The sequence below is a fragment of the Anticarsia gemmatalis genome, chromosome 6 (genome assembly GCF_050436995.1).
Source record: "Anticarsia gemmatalis isolate Benzon Research Colony breed Stoneville strain chromosome 6, ilAntGemm2 primary, whole genome shotgun sequence".
Taxonomy (NCBI): Eukaryota; Metazoa; Arthropoda; class Insecta; order Lepidoptera; family Erebidae; genus Anticarsia; species Anticarsia gemmatalis.
In genome coordinates, this window is record NC_134750.1 from 11,742,613 (window position 1) to 11,760,975 (window position 18,363).

Genomic DNA, 18,363 nt, shown 5'->3' on the forward strand with positions numbered 1-18,363 from the left:
CAGATCTCCTTATCATTTCTTCGAACTCGTTGCGTGTTTAATAACAGGAATGAGCAAGTTATAAAAATCGCAAGCGGAAATACTTAATCCGTTCCATGCCACCGACAGACAGGTTTGTTTATGTGTATCAGATTCACGTATCTCGAATACGTCCGCGCTGTCGTAATTATGCTTTTCATTTTTATTCGCAACCTGCCCCACTATACGATACAACCTTGCTCTCTGTTCACGATTTTAGTTCATTTGCCTTCTAGCTATCATAAATTTTATATTTGATCTGCTTTAAAATACTGAAATGATAGCTTGCCTTGCCGTATTACCATACGAAGCAGAGAAACAGTGGCGTAACAATTTAACAAATAAGAATATGATGGTTTATTAGAAAATATGAAGGCTACATTCACTCAATTTGCTTTTACGCTGCATTTTATGATTAATCGAACCCACTTTCCCTAATACATCTGTGTAAATTGCATTTTGCTCATGCATCGTAACTTTCGCCGTTAGTGGCTGATATTGTGAATCTGAATATCAGTTAATATAATTCCCCACACGTTCTAAGCAATTTGCATTTCAATTGACTTCAGTGTCGCGGTCAACAGCTGCGTAGACATCGCATCTGCGTATAGAGGCACCGTTCAAACTGCAGTTTCAATCTCCGATATTAAGCCCAACGGTTTTAAGAATAACCGCTGCTCGGCGATTGCAATAAACACATTACATTCTCTGAACGTTACATTTACCGCGTTGTAGGTCCGACTGTGACCGACATACACTTGAAACCAGTTTCTTTTGTACGTTACCAAAACCGGCGCCGCTGGTCCAACCTTGGCATTGAGGGAACACTATGACTAATGTTCGCACGTCTTTTTTTCTAATATACAAGTTACGTCAAGTGATCAGACTTGCGTGATGGGAATACAATTTCGTTTTGTAATGTTCGTGGTATGGTGAATTTAAGTTGTTGGAAGTGTTCGCGTGCACTGCCTGTCGGGGTGGCCGCTTTTAAAGTGGCTTCGTTTAATGACTCAGCCTGCATGTTACTCGTGCTGGTATATCACGCTTAATGCGTCAGATCTTTCAAACCAGACATCTTTGTCTCATTTTATGCTACTCTAACCTTGTGACGTTTCATTACGTAAAATGTAGATAAATATTAATTCCATTTGACAAGTTTTCCTGTAGTCCCAACCGCTTTGTAGGTAAAGTATTGTCATCGTTTTCAATGAGAACGTTATTTCCGTGGGCGCATAAGAAAATCTGGTTTATCATAGGGCACGTTTAAATCAAGTGATCAATTATGTATTCCAAGTTTCTGACACCTACACGGCAAAACATTACGATGTTTTCGCAATCTACGCGTTCATCGCCTTCGAAACACGCATTCGACTCGATATTATCTCCAGTAAACATGATTTTCACTGTTCCGACTTCGTTGAAAGTGCTTCTTTTACATTTCCTCATTCGTTATTTATCTTGTATCAGTGCCCGTTCTACTTGTCCTGTAATACTTAAAATATTATTCGTATTTTTCATGGCTAAGTGATTAATAGGCAACTCATATCTTTAGAATTTCATTGTTTCTAAGCCTTGACTGAGATAAGATAAAAGAATAACTAATTGTTATGTTTCATGAATTCCATTTTCGTTGCTTCTTGAGACTGAGGTTAATGAATTAGTTGAGTAAACCTAGACGCGTAAACATTCAACGTTTTATGGACTTGTAAAGTGATCACAGCATCTATTTTAAGCTAGTATACACGTCGTCATAAAGATATTGTAAACAAAATGTAAACTTTCTAGCGTGACACAAAATTACGACAATCACTCCATTATGTGTACGAAGTATATCTTTGTTTAACATGATGTATGTAAAAGCAAAACAAATCATTCCAACAATTTAGCAGTCAGTAGTAATTCAGATCAATTTTCATCACAAAATAAGTAGCGCGCAAATCGCAACCCGACCCCGGAGGTCAGCTAATGCCAATTTAGCTGTGCACCGCTCTCTGACTCACGGCGTCAACCAATCGTGACAGTTACCACATAAATAGTGTCATTATAAAACTCGGTGTCATTTGAACCCTCCACACTTTCGAGAACGTCCATTTTAAAAATAAACTTGATCCAAAATGAGTCTTGTTTCTGGGAAACTTTCTTTGCGAAATTTAAAAAGAGCTAGACTCTAAATATTCATCTGTCGAACACAACACGCAGATGCAAGTTTCAAATTCAAAATATCAGATGCAATGATGGTATGACCCATTATTGTATAACCTGCGACGTTGAATATACAAGTAAAGAATTCTACAACATCTCCTTTTCAATTTCTAATTTCTTCATTTTAACATGTTCTGCAAATTTTTACATCTAGGCAACATTATAAAGAACCTTTTAAACCTTCTAGTTCATCGTCAGCAACAACATTATTTGTTGGCTAGTTATTTATTTATGAAACATCTGTCTCTACATTGACATGATGGAGTGACGCTGTATACTTGGAATTACTAAACACGTCATCATCACGTTGTTCGTTTAAAAAACAATAGGTTTGTGCAGTAATGCAGTTAAATTGGTTTTGTTTAGCTTTACCTGGGTCGTTTATGTAAAGACTTTATAATAGAGTTTTACTTATTTGCTCCTATAGTATTTTTTTACAAATATTTCATTAGACCGATTGTAACTTTATTATTGCAATCAAAAGGTTTTTTTAGTACTAATACTAGGAATTTGGAATACTGTAGGATCTTCACTATCAAATAAAATTGGCGCTCTCTGTTTCCCCTCACACATCTTTACGTAGCAACAAAAACAATTTCAGTAATGAAATAGCATTCACCTATTACAATTCCATTCGCACTTAAGTCATTCTTTTCCCCATATAAGTGTGTTAAAGTTTATCTCACTTAGTTAATAGGTGTATGTCATACCTTTCTATCAGTGCATCGTTTTCTCACTGTATCTTCACATCTACATTGTGCCTCAATTGTACTACTTATCGCCTGCGACACCGACTGTTTGAATGTCAAGTACGTAGCAGACGTATTTATTAAAGTATCATTTCACCGTGGGTTTGTTTCTTTGTTTGTAAATGGTATTAAGTGTATTAACGGCTACGCTTCTTGTGAATTTGAATGAGGAGTGTGTAAGATTTTGTTTGCTTTAGTCATTTGAATGGTTTAATCTTTTGCTAATATACGAAGGACTTATGCCCGGTTTCTTAGTACATTTAGCGGTAGTTTATCTATTCAATAGCATTTTTTGTATGAGTTTAAACGCTATTGAATGGATAAACGATCGATAAATGTACCTCAGAAACCGAGGGATAGAGATCCTCATATACCTTTTTGGTTTGGTTTAGACACATTTTCATCGTCTAAACTCTTAGTTAGTCATTCACGGAGTATCATAGCATCGGAATAAAGTGTCGTATGTAAGGATTCATTTGTAGTATTACTACGATGTATATTTTTATTTGTAAGAAAGTGTATGGCTTCGTTACGGAAGTGACGAACTATATACTCCCTCTTAATAAATATTTAGTGATGATTTTATGCTAAATAGTTACACAATTATAAGAAATTAGTCACTTAAGTTAAATTGAACAGGATAAGAAAGATGTTTGGAGGACACATTTTTAATCTAGCATAAAGGAAAATGGATTAAATATTTCTTAGTCATAAAATTCAAACTAAGGTAAAAACCCAGTCGTAAAATCTATTCCACCCTTTGCCTAAAGCACATAGAACAATGTCCAAAAATAGCTGTGTCGGACATCATTAACAGCCGTTGACACAAGAAAGTAGAAAGGTGCGGTCCATCGGATCAATTTTATGAAAATGGCACAACTAGAGGTTGCGAGGTCAGCAATGAGCACAAATATCACTACCACAAAACTGTCAAGGTGATATCAATTCTCACTATCAACGATAAAGTTGAAAATACCAAAGCAAAGGGTGTCTGAAGACCTTCCAAGGTTGGCTAGGAAGGCTATTGTTGTATAAATGGTCTAAAAATGTGAAAGGTCATTGGCATGATGGATGTTAGTGTTGGTTCTGTTATCGACAACTCGCCTTAATAAGGTGCTTTGACCCGCCTTTAACGTAGATATGAGGAGATAAGCCTTCTGCGAATAATCTGAATACATTGGTGTTTTCTTTTTCACGGAACATTTATGCTGCACGTGAATTAATTAGCACTTTGTTTCCTAAGTGGTTTATAGTAGTTTATGAAGGTGATTTGCAACTCATAATTATGTTTTTTCTAAGAGAGATTTGAATGTAGAGGTTTTTAATGCATCGTGTGGTATCTATATTTTTACCATGCTGTAAACATAAATGCTGTTGGAGAACAAACTAACTATGAGTAATTCTTACTCTCGTATGGTAATCATAGTTACTTATTGAGAATTTCTGCTTTTTTTGTACGAGAAGATAGATAAAACCATATCGGTTCAAGAAGTAACAACCTTTTAGCGTATAGAATCTTAAATAAAATTAGATTATCTATGACAAAATTAGATCAAAAACATTTGAGGATTACACGTAGATACTTTTAGTTTATATATATTTGTTAGTTTTTGATAAGATAAATATACAGAATACCCAAAATTTTCCTGGTATCTCTAGTAATAGAAAAAGTAATAGAAGCCAATTTATTGTGTTCTCTAACTTCGTATCTGCATAATATATGTACAATGCAGTTAGTACTACGTACAAATAAAATCACCTTGAACGAAAACATCTGCGATATTACTATCAAGTTAAAAGAACATTCAAGTTTACTCTCAGGTGTTAGTAAAACGACCTTCTGATCTGTTTTCTTAGATTTACGATAACAATTATCTTATTATGCTACTAGTTTCACTTCAAACTTAAGGTTTAAAGTATCAAGGCTCCTGAGATAATTACCGGTTCAAGTGAACATGCAATTGCGTTATTTAAGAATGCATTCGGGTCATTGTTTAGTGAACAATGCTGGGTTCACACAAGTTATAGTGTTGTACGACAAACACGGGAGATTTCGGACGTTATTGTTTGTACAATGCCGAACAGACAATTGTACACAATGTGTAACTGTTGAATTGAATGTGCGAACCGAATAGCCGCCACAAGATTGAAGGAAAATGTTGGGAATTTACCGATGAATGGTTTAGTATTTGTAATATTCAAGATTTGCGAAAAAAGAATCTATATTTTACCTCTTCGAATTAAAATTCTGAAGGTTATTAATTTAGGAAATGTATTTCTTATCTATCAAGGTACATTTTCTCAAAAAAATATAAGCCATAGCGACATTTACCGGCTCTTAAAAAATTCACGAAAAGGATAAAATATACTTAATAATGTTGCAATTCAACTAAAGCCGTTCTCAAAATAATTTATATAAAGTAAAATTAACTCAACACAAACAGACAGCCTTGACAAAATTCTAATTAATTTCTCACGCTGGCAAACAGATGTCAATGAAGAAATCATACTTATAACATTCGTAGTTACACGAGCGTCTATTGATTTCAATATTAAAACAGATGTAGCTAAAGTATGACTCATTGAAGATAATATTTATAACAGAGACCTTGTCCCGACCGACACTTCCAAGAAGGATGAAGCAAAAAAGGAAATTATCTCAGCTTTCTAATCAAGATACGGCGATATCATTTTATATTTATATCTCGCCGGTGATTAAAATACAATGATCATTGTCATGATTGTAGTCGGCAAAACGTATATATAACTTGATATTTCATTTAGATTTGATAAGATTATCAAGGTACTACCAAAGTCGGTTACTGTAAGCGATGCACACGATTTGAATATCTGATTTGATAATTCAAATGGACGCTCCTATTTTCAGTAGTTTGTTTTCTATCATCGAGTAGACACGGTGTTTGTATTGGAAAGCAGTTTACTTAACATTAGTCATGTGTATGTGAATCGTCATTGAGCTCCTCATTGAAGGTTAGTTTTTATAGAATTTATGTTAATGATGTTATTTCTTCATTACAATCCGAGTCATTTGGCTCAACCATGGATTTTAAATGATTCATTCGCATTAGGTTTCCAAATTGTAAATTTAAAAGACGTAGTGTCGTCGTTTGTGACGAAATGATAAGGATAGTCACGTCACTATCTATATTTTGAGTTCAAAAACATTCTTATTTCAAGATAGTAATTTCAGATACTTCAAGCTAGTCATTTGTATGTTTGTGAATTTCTCCGCGACCATTATGGAGAAGTTGTTTCATATTTGGTACTAAGAGACAAACATTAGAATGTTTAAACATAAGTTGCCATAGTTAGACGGTGACCTCGATACAGCCCTGTGGCACTCCGCTGTGGTTCACTCAAAATCACGCTTTCGTACTTTACTTGTTTCTTCTCGTTGGACTGCATAATTTCCATCCGTTTATTTACGCTAGTTTCTCATGGTGCTTATTCATACGTTTTGCGCTTTTCACATAATGCATTTGAATGTTCTAGGCCTACTTTGAAATTAGACTTGGTAGTGATATGCAATGAAAGTTTTGCATCAATCGGCTTTGACGAAACAATTATTTTGATTACTTTTTCACTGTGAGTTTTCTCATTCCTCATATCGGTCCTCTCACCGAATAGTATCGTTATCGAATTACTATGCTTGCTTATGTATTAGATAGTTACCATAGGATTATAGTTACTGTTTACTTATTCATAGACATTATTTGTCTTTCAGCTTATGTTGTTACTAGTATTCCTGCGTCACTAGGTGCGGTAAAGTTTACTTCTCTTGGTTTTTCGTGTTTTTTTATTTCTTTTTCGGGTTATCTTCCCAAAACCAGCTCTTCTTTTATCTGAAACATCTATTGTTTTATTTGTGTCTTGTATTTTACGCCTATTAAACGAGAATTCGAAGAAGTACTATTTCAAGCCGGATATATCGATATCTGTTGATACAAAATGAATTACCATTTCATGGAAATCAAGAATGCGTATCGTATAACACGATAATTTTAATTATTTTGTGGTTCGATAGCAGAGTGCATTGTTATTGAAATGCAATATCATATACTTAACTTTTTTCTTTCATTTTTGACTTTGATTCTACTTTATTGTTGCGTCCCGTCGCTGAAACATCAGCTCTGCTTAATCACTGTCATACATGCCACGATTGGCCTTGTCTTCACTTCAATCAAGCAGCGGTGATGCCTCCTTTATTACCGTTTTATTCCTACCCATCCTTGCATGATCAAGCACGATTTAAATTTTTTCATGTTTTTTTAGTATGTATTTCTGTATTCAAACTCTAATCTAAATACCCAGCAAGACTACGTAGTGAGACCCTAAGTTGTATATGGAATAATGGGTCTAGACCTGTTCTTTGTCTGGTTTAATTATAGGGTGTAAACATTCACACCGCGTATCACAAGCAATCACAAAACCTTACCTTTATACCGTCTTCCGAACTTACGCACCAACTTGTAACGTTACAACCTATTGTTCACGCTTCCTCGTTTCTCTTTAAATGCAATTAATCTTAATTTACATTGAATCACTGATAACATCCGACAATACTAGGACGTAATCAGATTTATTGGTTAAGTACTCGTAGACCGTTTGTAACACTGTTGAGTCTACCGTACTATCCACCAGGCTCCCGCGGCCTCATCGGTATCGAGCAAGATTGTGCCTGATATCGGCAAAAGATGTTGTTTATAGTGCCAGTAAATAGTTTTTTTTACTATGTTTCCGTCTACGATATTTTTGTTAATCCAGGAATTGATTATAGGTATGTCCTTTCTGATCAATATGAGTCTGATACGTTTGTGATGTATGGATTACGGTTCAATTAAAGATTGAACTGGTATAAGGTATGGTTGATGTGACTTTATAAGTGAAATAAGCATGCAAATGCATATCCTCCGGTGAACGGCCTCATTGCAATGACGAAAGAGCTCTTACATTGTTGCGACAAGCTCTTTGGTCGTTTCCCCTCGATTTTGACACAACACGTCACGGTGGATGACAATAGTTAGCCAGACTATCGCGTCAATACTGGATATTGTATCTAACTTTCATTTTACACAATAATACTCTTTGTAATTAACTGTGTAAAGGTCAAATTTGACCGCAGTTTTCGCCTCTAATCCAACCTGGATTGGCGGCGATCAAAATCCATTCAATTATACTTTTTCGTTTGAAATCTCTAGTGGTTTAGTACGATTGAAAAGCATGATATGTTCGGTATAATTTCACAGTTGGTTGCTCTAGTTTTTACGTACTTTGACCGTTAAATAGTTGATTAAATTTAGGTGTAAACTTCCATTTGTCTCAGTAGTTAATTGCGAGTTCCAGAAATCCATTGTTGTGTTTGTCAACGGAAAAAAGTTGTGAACATGGTGTCGTACACAATGATATGACGATGTAAGTACTCGATGTTTGTGGTGTAAACTAAATAACCCTGCAAAGACGCTCCCTTGATTTTAATTATTTATTTTTTAAGTTAATCTATCAGAGGCGGCACGTTAGATAAAAAAATTTTGGCGTGCATCCCGGTTATGCGATTTCTATAGCAATAAAGTATACGCTAAGACTATAAAATCTAGTATAAATTATTTACTGTTTCCTTTGAAATCTGTGTCAAAATGAATTATGAACAACACTAAGTAAAACGCATCTTGTGTAATTTTGTTCCGTTGAGCTAATCTCGAAAATTACTCGACCGATTCGTATAATCCTTTCACCGTTGGAGAGGCTATTTCACGCCGCATCAGATCGTAAGCCTATCGGCTCTGGACTTTTTTCATAACGGTATTTTTATTGTACCCCAGGACAGATTAACTTTGTTTTTAATGTCTTCCTGCTCCACACTTTACGTAGTTATCTAATGTAGAAAGTGGGATTAAATGTCAATGCTCTAATGTATAAAGAATATGACAATTTATAACATGATTAAGCAAGATTTATGAAGTCCGGTTTACAACCAGTCACTATCTACTTGCACACTATGCGGCATGTAATTATTTCCGGTCAGTTTTAATATTTAATAATGTAAGGGGCTGATTCACACGTAATTATGTTAAACGTGTTTGTTTCGTCATAGCAAATTAGCACGCAGAATTTGGAACTAATTTAAAATTTGTGTGTCAGAGTAATTAAATGAATAGTCTCAAAAACTGCTTTCGGATACGGCTAATGGACTTGGCTAGATCTAGTTGATTTTATCACGACTTAATAATGGATGTTGATGATGTACTTAGTACATAAAAAAATAAGTAATTTACATAATTCGTTGAAGTAATCGACCTACATACCTATTCAAACTATTGTCGATCGATACTTCCTAAGTTCCTAAACATTTCAAGCATGACACTTTCGACATAATCGCCTCCATAAGCATACTTTTGCAGACAAAAAGTCCCGATTTCAAGTAAAAAAAAAGTAAACGACGCGTCAGGTCACTCTCGGTCGTTTTACTGCCATAAATATTGTGGTAGATGGTACTATTTTTTGCTTCCGGGCACCGACCACCGGAACATGCGCAAGCATGACCATTGTTATTTTATATTTTTTATCAAAATTACGTCATACGCATGAAAGTGTTACAGTACGGGCACGAAAGTGAGTTAATGATATTCTCGTTATGTTCAAAGAATTATAACAATTAGTTTTACCTGTATATTTATGTAATTTTTGTTAGTAAATACTTCCTACATGCTTGCTTATTCTGTTAATGAATAATTAGTCGTGTTATGGGAATGTGGTCGCGGTATGAATTGTAATGAGTTAAAGATGTTCTGTCAATGGTATCAGTAGTCGCATCTGGTTAATTAATATGATAAGAGTTGCTTTTAAATATGATATGTGTAATTAGCTAGGTCTCGTTTTATGCCGCGCCGTAAATGGCTAGCATACAGGCACGTAATTATCCAGATGTTTCTGAGAAGATGTTGTTGCAACTCCTGTATTTTATAGCAGCGTCCACGAGGAATAAGTGGAGCTTAATACCTATTATAAGCATAAACTTGTTACGTTAAATTATGCACTTTTAAGTTAACCACGGATTGCCGCCTATTGGTGCATCCGCCTTGCAGTTACTTTTTTGTTGAGCCAAAAAATAACTTAAGGTAACATTATGCAACATTTTTGTTGCTACTTGTTATATTTATTCTCATCGCAACCGTACCACCAACAACGGGCTATCATGATAGCTACGCGAAACAAATATATATTTTCTATAGAATGTTGTCTAACACATACATAGATACGTTTCTCCACAAAAAGCGACTAAAATGATGCATACAATTTTTGTACAAAATAAACATATTTCTTTATCTAGGTTCTGTGTTCCTAAGTCTAATGAATTTCTCTCTTGTCCACAGTAAACAATGACGATGGATAAGCAGCTGGTTTGGGTCCGGGACCCGAACGAGGGGTTCATCCTGGCCCGGCTGCACGAGCTCATGGGAGAAGAGGCCGATGTCTTCCCCATAGACAACAGGTACCCCAAGCGAGTGTGCAGCTTCGAAGACATCTTCCCTGCTGGAGACGCCGCTAAAGATGTTGATGATAATTGTAAGTACATTTTTGGAGTATGTTGCTCATTTTGGGACTGTTCAGGCTACCCCTACAGATCGGGTCTATCCCACTAGTCCCGTTGAGTTGTCCCGTGACGGGACAACTGGCACTATTTTGTCCCAGTTGTCCCGTGGCGGGACAAGTGAGACTGTTTTGGTGGCAGTTGTCCCGTTGCAGAAAAATCACGGGACTAATGGGACAGACGGAAGGGTCAAAACAACTGGTTTCATTGAGTTGTTGTGTGACAGCAGGTTCTTGGTACTTTGGTAAGATAGCAGATGATGAATTGTACGCTTATCTATGTAAAGTTTAAATTCACAATTTTTTTTTACCATTTAGGCTTGTATAGTAAGCAAACTCGCAGAGACCCTTTTAGACAGTTTTAGTGTAACAAAGATGTAATGGGACACAATCCGGTAACTATCCCTGTGTACACTTTAAGTATTATTACTAAGACATAGGTTTTAATATCTTTGGTTTTACAATTTTATCTACACAAGTATAGTGCATATTCCATTTAAGATATCTACCCTTTTTTAAATGTACTAGTTTGTATAACGTCTGCTATCTTACTTAAGTACCAAGTACCTGTTGTCACAGAGCAACTCAATGGAACCAGTTGCTTTGACCCTTCCGTCTGTCCCATTAGTCCCGTGATTTTTCTGCAACGGGACAACTGGCACCAAAACAGTCTCACTTGTCCCGCCACGGGACAACTGGGACAAAATAGTGCCAGTTGTCCCGTCACGGGACAACTCAACGGGACTAGTGGGATAGACCCTACAGATCTTGGTGTTATGGTAGTTAATAAAGAGACTTGGCTAAAAGCTGCCTCTTTCATAGACAGTTTTTAGGAAAAACTATTCAACCATTTCAGAAGAGCAACATTATTCGCCATATAAGGTTATAGATAAGTTAAAATCGGCCATTGGTCAATTACGAGACATTATCTTTGACTATTAGAATGAAACTCGAAAGATGTATAATGTATTATTGAGTCTTTCAATATTTTTTTTTATTTAATCAACGATATTAGTTTTATAAATAAAACCACAATAAGGCTAGATGCCGTTTAAATATTTGAGGGTTAATAAAATCTTAGCTATTTTTATGATATAATCACGATTTCTATTGTAGTCGCACATGCGAGATTCCTTTCAAATACTAGCGGTGCTCAGTCATTATTATATTACTGTTCATCGAGTAGCTTATATAATATTATTCAAGCTTAACTACAAATAATTGTACTTACGGCCGATATTAATATGATATCCACGGATGGGACTGCTTATCTTCAGTTGGCAGTTGACAGATCTTCCGTACAACATGTGTCAGAATTCAACCGAAGATAAGGAAGTCTAATCATGGATAGTCCATCGATATGTGCCGGTAGTCTTATAGTCACTAGTCGTAAATGTATTGCATCGTTCTTGCAATATTGTATTCGTAATTAACATTCATAAACGTGTATTATTTCAACGATGCTGTTTTATAAACAGATTTGACCTTAGTGCTTATTACAGTAATAATTAACATAATAATTTGATGAGTCAGCTTGGTTGCAGTCATCTTATCCGTTTTCCTCATCAGTGTCCAAGTAAGACATCAGAGTCTCCTCTAAAATGCTAATGAAAAATGTACACTAGAGCACGACTTTTTGAATAAAATCGCGAGAACTTTACAATTTACCACCATAGTCCTTATTTTCTTTTACAAACATATCAGAAAACCAATCTAGCACCTGTCTGGCATGTTTAAGGACACTGAAAAAATATTTATGTATCCTGGGATCAGAGGACATAGTGAAAAGGCGTTCGACACCTTTATGACTATCGACACTGCGATTAGACCGATCTAAGCCCTGAACCAATTTGAAACGCGGCACGCTGCGAACACGTTAACGTAAATGCAACTTGCAATAGGCACACTGTATTAGACGTCTTTCTTTATACTATTATTTAGCATCGATATGATATCGATGCTAAATAATAGTAAAATAAAGTCATTGCTCATATTAATTAAAATAAGAGCACCTTTCTCGATTGAATCGACTTGATTGGTATAATCAAAAGCTATAACCATTCGGGATCTATTACAGACTGTCCATTACAACCGATCTCGTTTTAATCGTTATTTCCATCTAACCAGTTTCCAAACGAGTTTCAAACATGAGCTGCTTCTATTTTAATCCTGTAGGAGTTGATGACTCTTTTTATACCCCATACTTAAGAAGTGAATGATATAGAATCATTTTTATTCGCACGTAATGATAGGTTGTAACTCCATCAATGGGAATTAAATTTAAGAATTGTGTATTTCCTTAATATTACAGTCTATAATCTATCACTATTAAAATTTGTTACTTAAAAGATTGGTCATGCAAGTATGGCCAACATAAAGCCGTTCAGTGAGTATTTGATTGTCTGGTCGTTTCACCTGAAATACCTTTATGTCTCTGCCATGATGGTATACAATATTCAATTATTCATGATCATAAAACGATGTAATTTCACATTGAAAATTATTTTTTTCAGGTGAATTGATGTTCCTAAATGAAGCGACTCTTCTAAACAACATCCTAACACGGTATAAGAAGAACAAAATCTACGTAAGTATGATATATGATAAAAAGTATTTGTTCTCTGGTCTCTGCCTACCTCTATGAGAGGAAGGCGTGATTTTATATATGTACTAGCTGACCCGGCAAACGTTGTTTTGCCATATAAATTAAAAAAAATAGCGTCACTTAGGGGTATGAAAAATAGATGTTGGCAGTCATACTCAATATACTCACAAAATTTCGTGGGAATCGGTCAAGCCGTTTCGGAGGAGTACGGTAACTAACATTGTGACATGGAAATTTTATAAATAAGAAAGTAAAAATCGTCCATTCCAAGACTCTACTAAGTTGTAGTACTATAGTTATGTTATAATGAGTCACGGTTAAGTTTTGTTTTCAGTGTTTTCACCTTGAGTGGTATATTTACCTACTATAGCCTACTATTACTTACGTAGCCGTAGTGAATTATTCGTGTATCGATTGCACTACGTTTTTCCTTGTACTATCGCCCGTATTGTATCAAAAAACATGTTTGTTCTTTGAACTTGAAAGTAGTGTGGCACTTTTTGATGTTGTTACTTTAATATGTTAGGTAAAAAGTTCTTGAAGAAGTTTTCCTGGTCGACTTAGTATGATAGATGAAATCACTTACTTTTTCTGTTTAAACAGCATTTCTTCTTAGTTCCCCTTTGATATCAAGCATTAAATCGATGCCACTTACTAGATGAAGAAATAAAATATCCAAGATAGTTTTCTCTAGCTGTCAATAATGCCATTATGTTTTTATACCGTATTTAAAAACATACTAGCATTATTGTTGCACTGCAGAGCAAGTAGCTCTTCATAACAAAATATACGTACAATAATATGATACATAACTTTCATGGTAACTGGTAACCATGTATCGTTGTACACAACGCGAGAGACATCCCTTTAGAGCTATGCAAAAAATATTGTAACAATAAAAAATATGTATGTTTTTCCAGACATATGTAGCCAACATCCTGCTAGCCGTGAACCCGTACGAGGATATCGCGGACATGTACTCTTCGAACACCATCAAGAAGTACCAGGGCAAGTCTTTGGGAGAACTGCCGCCTCATGTATTTGCCATAGGTAAGTTAAGTAGTTAGGTAGTAAACCTATTTGAATGCCTCCGTGGCGCAGTGGATTACGTCGTCACACTCGTCACGCACCAACCATTGCGTTCGATTCCCAAAGGAACAATTATTTATGCAATCCATAAATAGTTGTTTCGAGTTTGGTTGTACTTTGTGTGCGTTTTTTGTATGTTTTAAAAAGTTCCCGCGTCACAAGAGCAATTCTTAGCGCGGGAGGTGTCTTAAAAAAAACCATATTAATATATGTTATTAGTAGCGTGAATGAATGTAGAAAGTACCACAAGATAGGTTTACCCCAAAGCAAATGTTGTTTTTTTTTACCAGGAAGATAGCACCGCTTCTGAAACAGTTTCGCTTTCTATAAGTGGATAAATCAATGACAATATACGTCTACTTGCGAACGAGAATGTATGAGACTGTTCTATAAAGAACAAACGTTCTTCCGACCTCGTCGACAACTATCCACTGAGTAAAGGAAAAAAATCTTCAACGATTTTTAAAAGTCAAGGATAGCTTATTGAAGGTTACGAGCATTCTAGACCAATTTCCACTTTGAAAGGGTAATTTCTAAGAAAGTGTTTGTTTGTTATTCATTCTCCCTCGGTCACTCTCACTCTCGATCGGTGATCTTGTGAATAATGTATTGAACTGGAACTAAATACTGACTCATTCATTTACTTTTACCAACCACTGATATGTTATTATTTTCCTTATTATTGCAAAACATTTTCTTCTTAATTTTTATAAGTAATGTATTATTTTTCCTGTTTTGTAAACAAATGTCGTAATAAGTCTGTGTGTGGAAATCTTAAGAATAAGTTTTATTATTGCTCAACAGAAGATGAGTAAACATCAATTCACTAAAATTGTTTTGACATTACTTAATGATTCGCGGCGGGAGACAAACAATATATGAAGTACATAGCATGAAGCAAAAGTTTTTGAATTATAGCAAAGAACTGTTCTTTTTTAAAAACCTCACTAATTGTATGTGCTTTTTGCTGGCATTAGAATTTACTACCAGAATTTACAACTATTACCTTCGTCGTTCATATTGCTCAAGAAAAACCTATTGATAAAACCTAGAAATTTAATGCCTCAATAATGTTTATTTCCTTCACAAACCAACCAATAAAAGATCATCATAAGCCTTTTCAAACTAAATCGACGCTTAGCAATCACCTTACCATACCTTACCCATACCAATTTTCGTCTAAATTCTTTAACAACTAGTATTATTTTTCTCTAAAATGTACTTGTATTTTCTTCCAGCCGACAAAGCCTTCCGTGACATGAAGTCACTCAAGCAGTCACAGTCCATCATCGTATCAGGAGAGTCCGGTGCGGGCAAGACTGAGTCCACCAAGTATATACTGAAGTACTTATGTGACCTGTGGGCTAAGGGCGCTGGACCTGTTGAACAGAAGATTTTAGACGGTAAGTGGAGTTTAAAATTTTGTAAAATGTATGAGACATGCAGATCGGTCGATGTAGGCAAATAAATCAGATTCATGACTATTCTTGTTGCGTCGTCGCAGTCGGTTAAAAACCGCTTACGTTTATTTAAAAGTAAATGCTCGATTGTGGTAGTGATCACTAAGCTCTAAATAATTATAGAAGCCAGATCCATTGACTACAACCTAGGTTATAGTTGATGAAATCTTTGTTTAGGTTTTTCCCATGTTGCTAACTGCCATAGGCTTCCTAATCGAAATAAGTTCTAATACTATAAGTCATAATAAAATTGTATTTTACTTTTTTTAAATCAGGTCTACAAACTGTCTTCATTACATAACTGTCTCGTAACTATTCAAGGCCAAATCAATACCTATCAGCAACCAATTTTATTGCAAATTCAAACATTTCAAACGAAACTAGTTTCATTGGTACATAATTATGAATAATTTATTAACTTAAAGTGAAACATCTCTCTTCGGCCTTGGAACATAATCACGTGTTTATTGCTCATAAAATAAAATATATTATACTACCTCTGTTTGTTGGGAATTTGTTTATATTTAGAACAGTTTTATAGCTTCATAGTCTCTTTCACTTGGTTATGTTTTGTTATTGGAGTAAAAAATAATTACCGAATGAGGTCTTATTATAGTATTTTGATAGACCAACCTTGGTTTAACAAGATTGAATATACTATTTAAAATCCATGATTTATACTTACCCAATAAATCTGTATATAAATATATGGTTAATAAGAAATTAACCTGCTTCAAAAGAAGCACTTTCAACAAAAAATACGATTTGATTAAAAATCACAAATTAACTGACACATTCAAATACTCTTTACTCACCCTCTTATTCATAAACACACTATAAACCTATTTTAGTTAAAATGCTACTATAATATGTTTTCTCTTTTTCATTTCGCTAAGGAGTGAAAGAAACAAAACACTTTATAAGCCTTTCATAACTTCATATGTGTTCTTATATGTCTCTATCTCTTTTCCACAGCTAACCCAATTCTCGAAGCGTTCGGTAACGCCAAAACGACTCGCAACAACAACAGTTCCCGTTTCGGCAAGTTCATGGAGGTTCACTTCAACAACAAATACCAGGTGGTCGGCGGCCATATCTCGCATTATCTTCTAGAAAAGTCTAGAATATGCACGCAGAGCGCTGAGGAGAGAAACTACCATGTGTTTTATTTGCTCTGTGCTGGTGCACCGCAGGAGTTGAGGTCAGCGTTGAATATCACCAAGCCTGATGATTATTTGGTGAGTCACTTATGTATATTCTAAAGAAGGTTTGAAAGGAAGGAATGGTTTAGGCATTGAGAACCTCCTCCTTTTGCGAAGACGGGGCGTATGATATCACATACAGTCGAAGGAGATCTGGATGAGTTTTCTAGATCCACCAAAGTGCTTAAGGATAATAATATGCTATAGGATTATTTTAAGATTATTAGAAGACTAAACAAGACGAATAAAACCTTGCTGTTTAAAAACGTTATAAAATATCAAAAAGCTTGACGCAATAAATATTATCTGCATTTAAAAGATTTTTACACTTCTCAACCTAAACAAAACATTAGCAATACTTAAATTTGTTATTCATATTTTCAGTATCTAAAGAATGGTTGCACCCAATACTTCACATCGCCTGAATCGGAGAAGAAGTTGGTTCCGAATCGCAAGAGTAAACAACAGCAAGCTAAAGGTGGACTGAGGGATCCTATACTAGACGATGTGGAGGACTTTGAAAGATTGCACCAGGTATGTAAAGTCTATTTAGATCTAATATAATATATGAGTTGTTTGTATAGTGGTGTAAAGAAAAAGTATTGTGTTTTTGATAATTAATTGAATTCAAAAATGTTATAGTTCATGATCTCGTTTTGTTTATCAAAATATGCTTTAATTACTATGATTTCGTCGAAATTACAGCCCTTTAAATTCACATCTCAATATCACATAGCTTATTTAAATATAGCTCAGTGTTCGCATTTCAATGTAGATTCTTTGTTTCATTTTTGTTTAATCAATAAATAAATCATATTTTCTTTAGTCGATTGTTTGTTGTCATAAATAATTGTATAAAATTGGATAACCTTTACCATAACGTGTTTCTAACATCACAAATTACATTCGAATCTATAATGAACCCTTTCCACTTCACAGGCATTATCCCGCGTCGGTCTCACCGAAGAAGAGAAACGTTCAGTATACGGTGTAGTGGCGGCCGTCCTACATCTAGGGAACGTGGAGTTTGAGGAAGATACGGGTCCTAGGGGCGGCTGTAAAGTGTTGCCTGACAGTGAACCGGCCCTGGCGACCGCGGCACAGCTGCTGGGAGTAGACCCCGGAGAGCTGAGGATGGCTCTCGTGTCTCGATTGATGCAAAGCTCTAGGGGAGGGATGAAAGGCACTGCTATAATGTACGTATACGTTAGTATTAGGTAGTATATTTTAGTTTGAAGAAGACATTGAGCGTATAGGCGGCTGTCGAGTGCTACCAAGCAGTGAACCCGCATTGGCAGCTGCGGCACAGTTGCTGGGAGTAGACCCGTCGATTGATGCAGAGTTCTAGGGAATGGATGAAAGGCACTGCGATCATGTACGTATACGTATACGTTCATGTTAGGTATGAGAGTATGAAATAGATGAAGATG

General features: G+C 35.4%; 1 protein-coding gene across 1 annotated transcript in view; it reads left to right on the forward strand.

Moving 5' to 3' along the window:
• jar (Myosin heavy chain 95F jaguar) overlaps positions 1-18,363 on the forward strand; it is a 51,809-nt gene that overhangs the window by 11,801 nt on the left and 21,645 nt on the right. The window contains exons 2-8 of the mRNA XM_076115750.1: positions 10,361-10,553; positions 13,091-13,164; positions 14,103-14,232; positions 15,510-15,674; positions 16,707-16,969; positions 17,318-17,467; positions 17,873-18,129. Of these exons, the coding sequence (XP_075971865.1) occupies positions 10,367-10,553; positions 13,091-13,164; positions 14,103-14,232; positions 15,510-15,674; positions 16,707-16,969; positions 17,318-17,467; positions 17,873-18,129 (1,226 nt within the window). The 5' untranslated portion in view covers positions 10,361-10,366. The remainder of the gene's footprint in view (positions 1-10,360; positions 10,554-13,090; positions 13,165-14,102; positions 14,233-15,509; positions 15,675-16,706; positions 16,970-17,317; positions 17,468-17,872; positions 18,130-18,363) is intronic.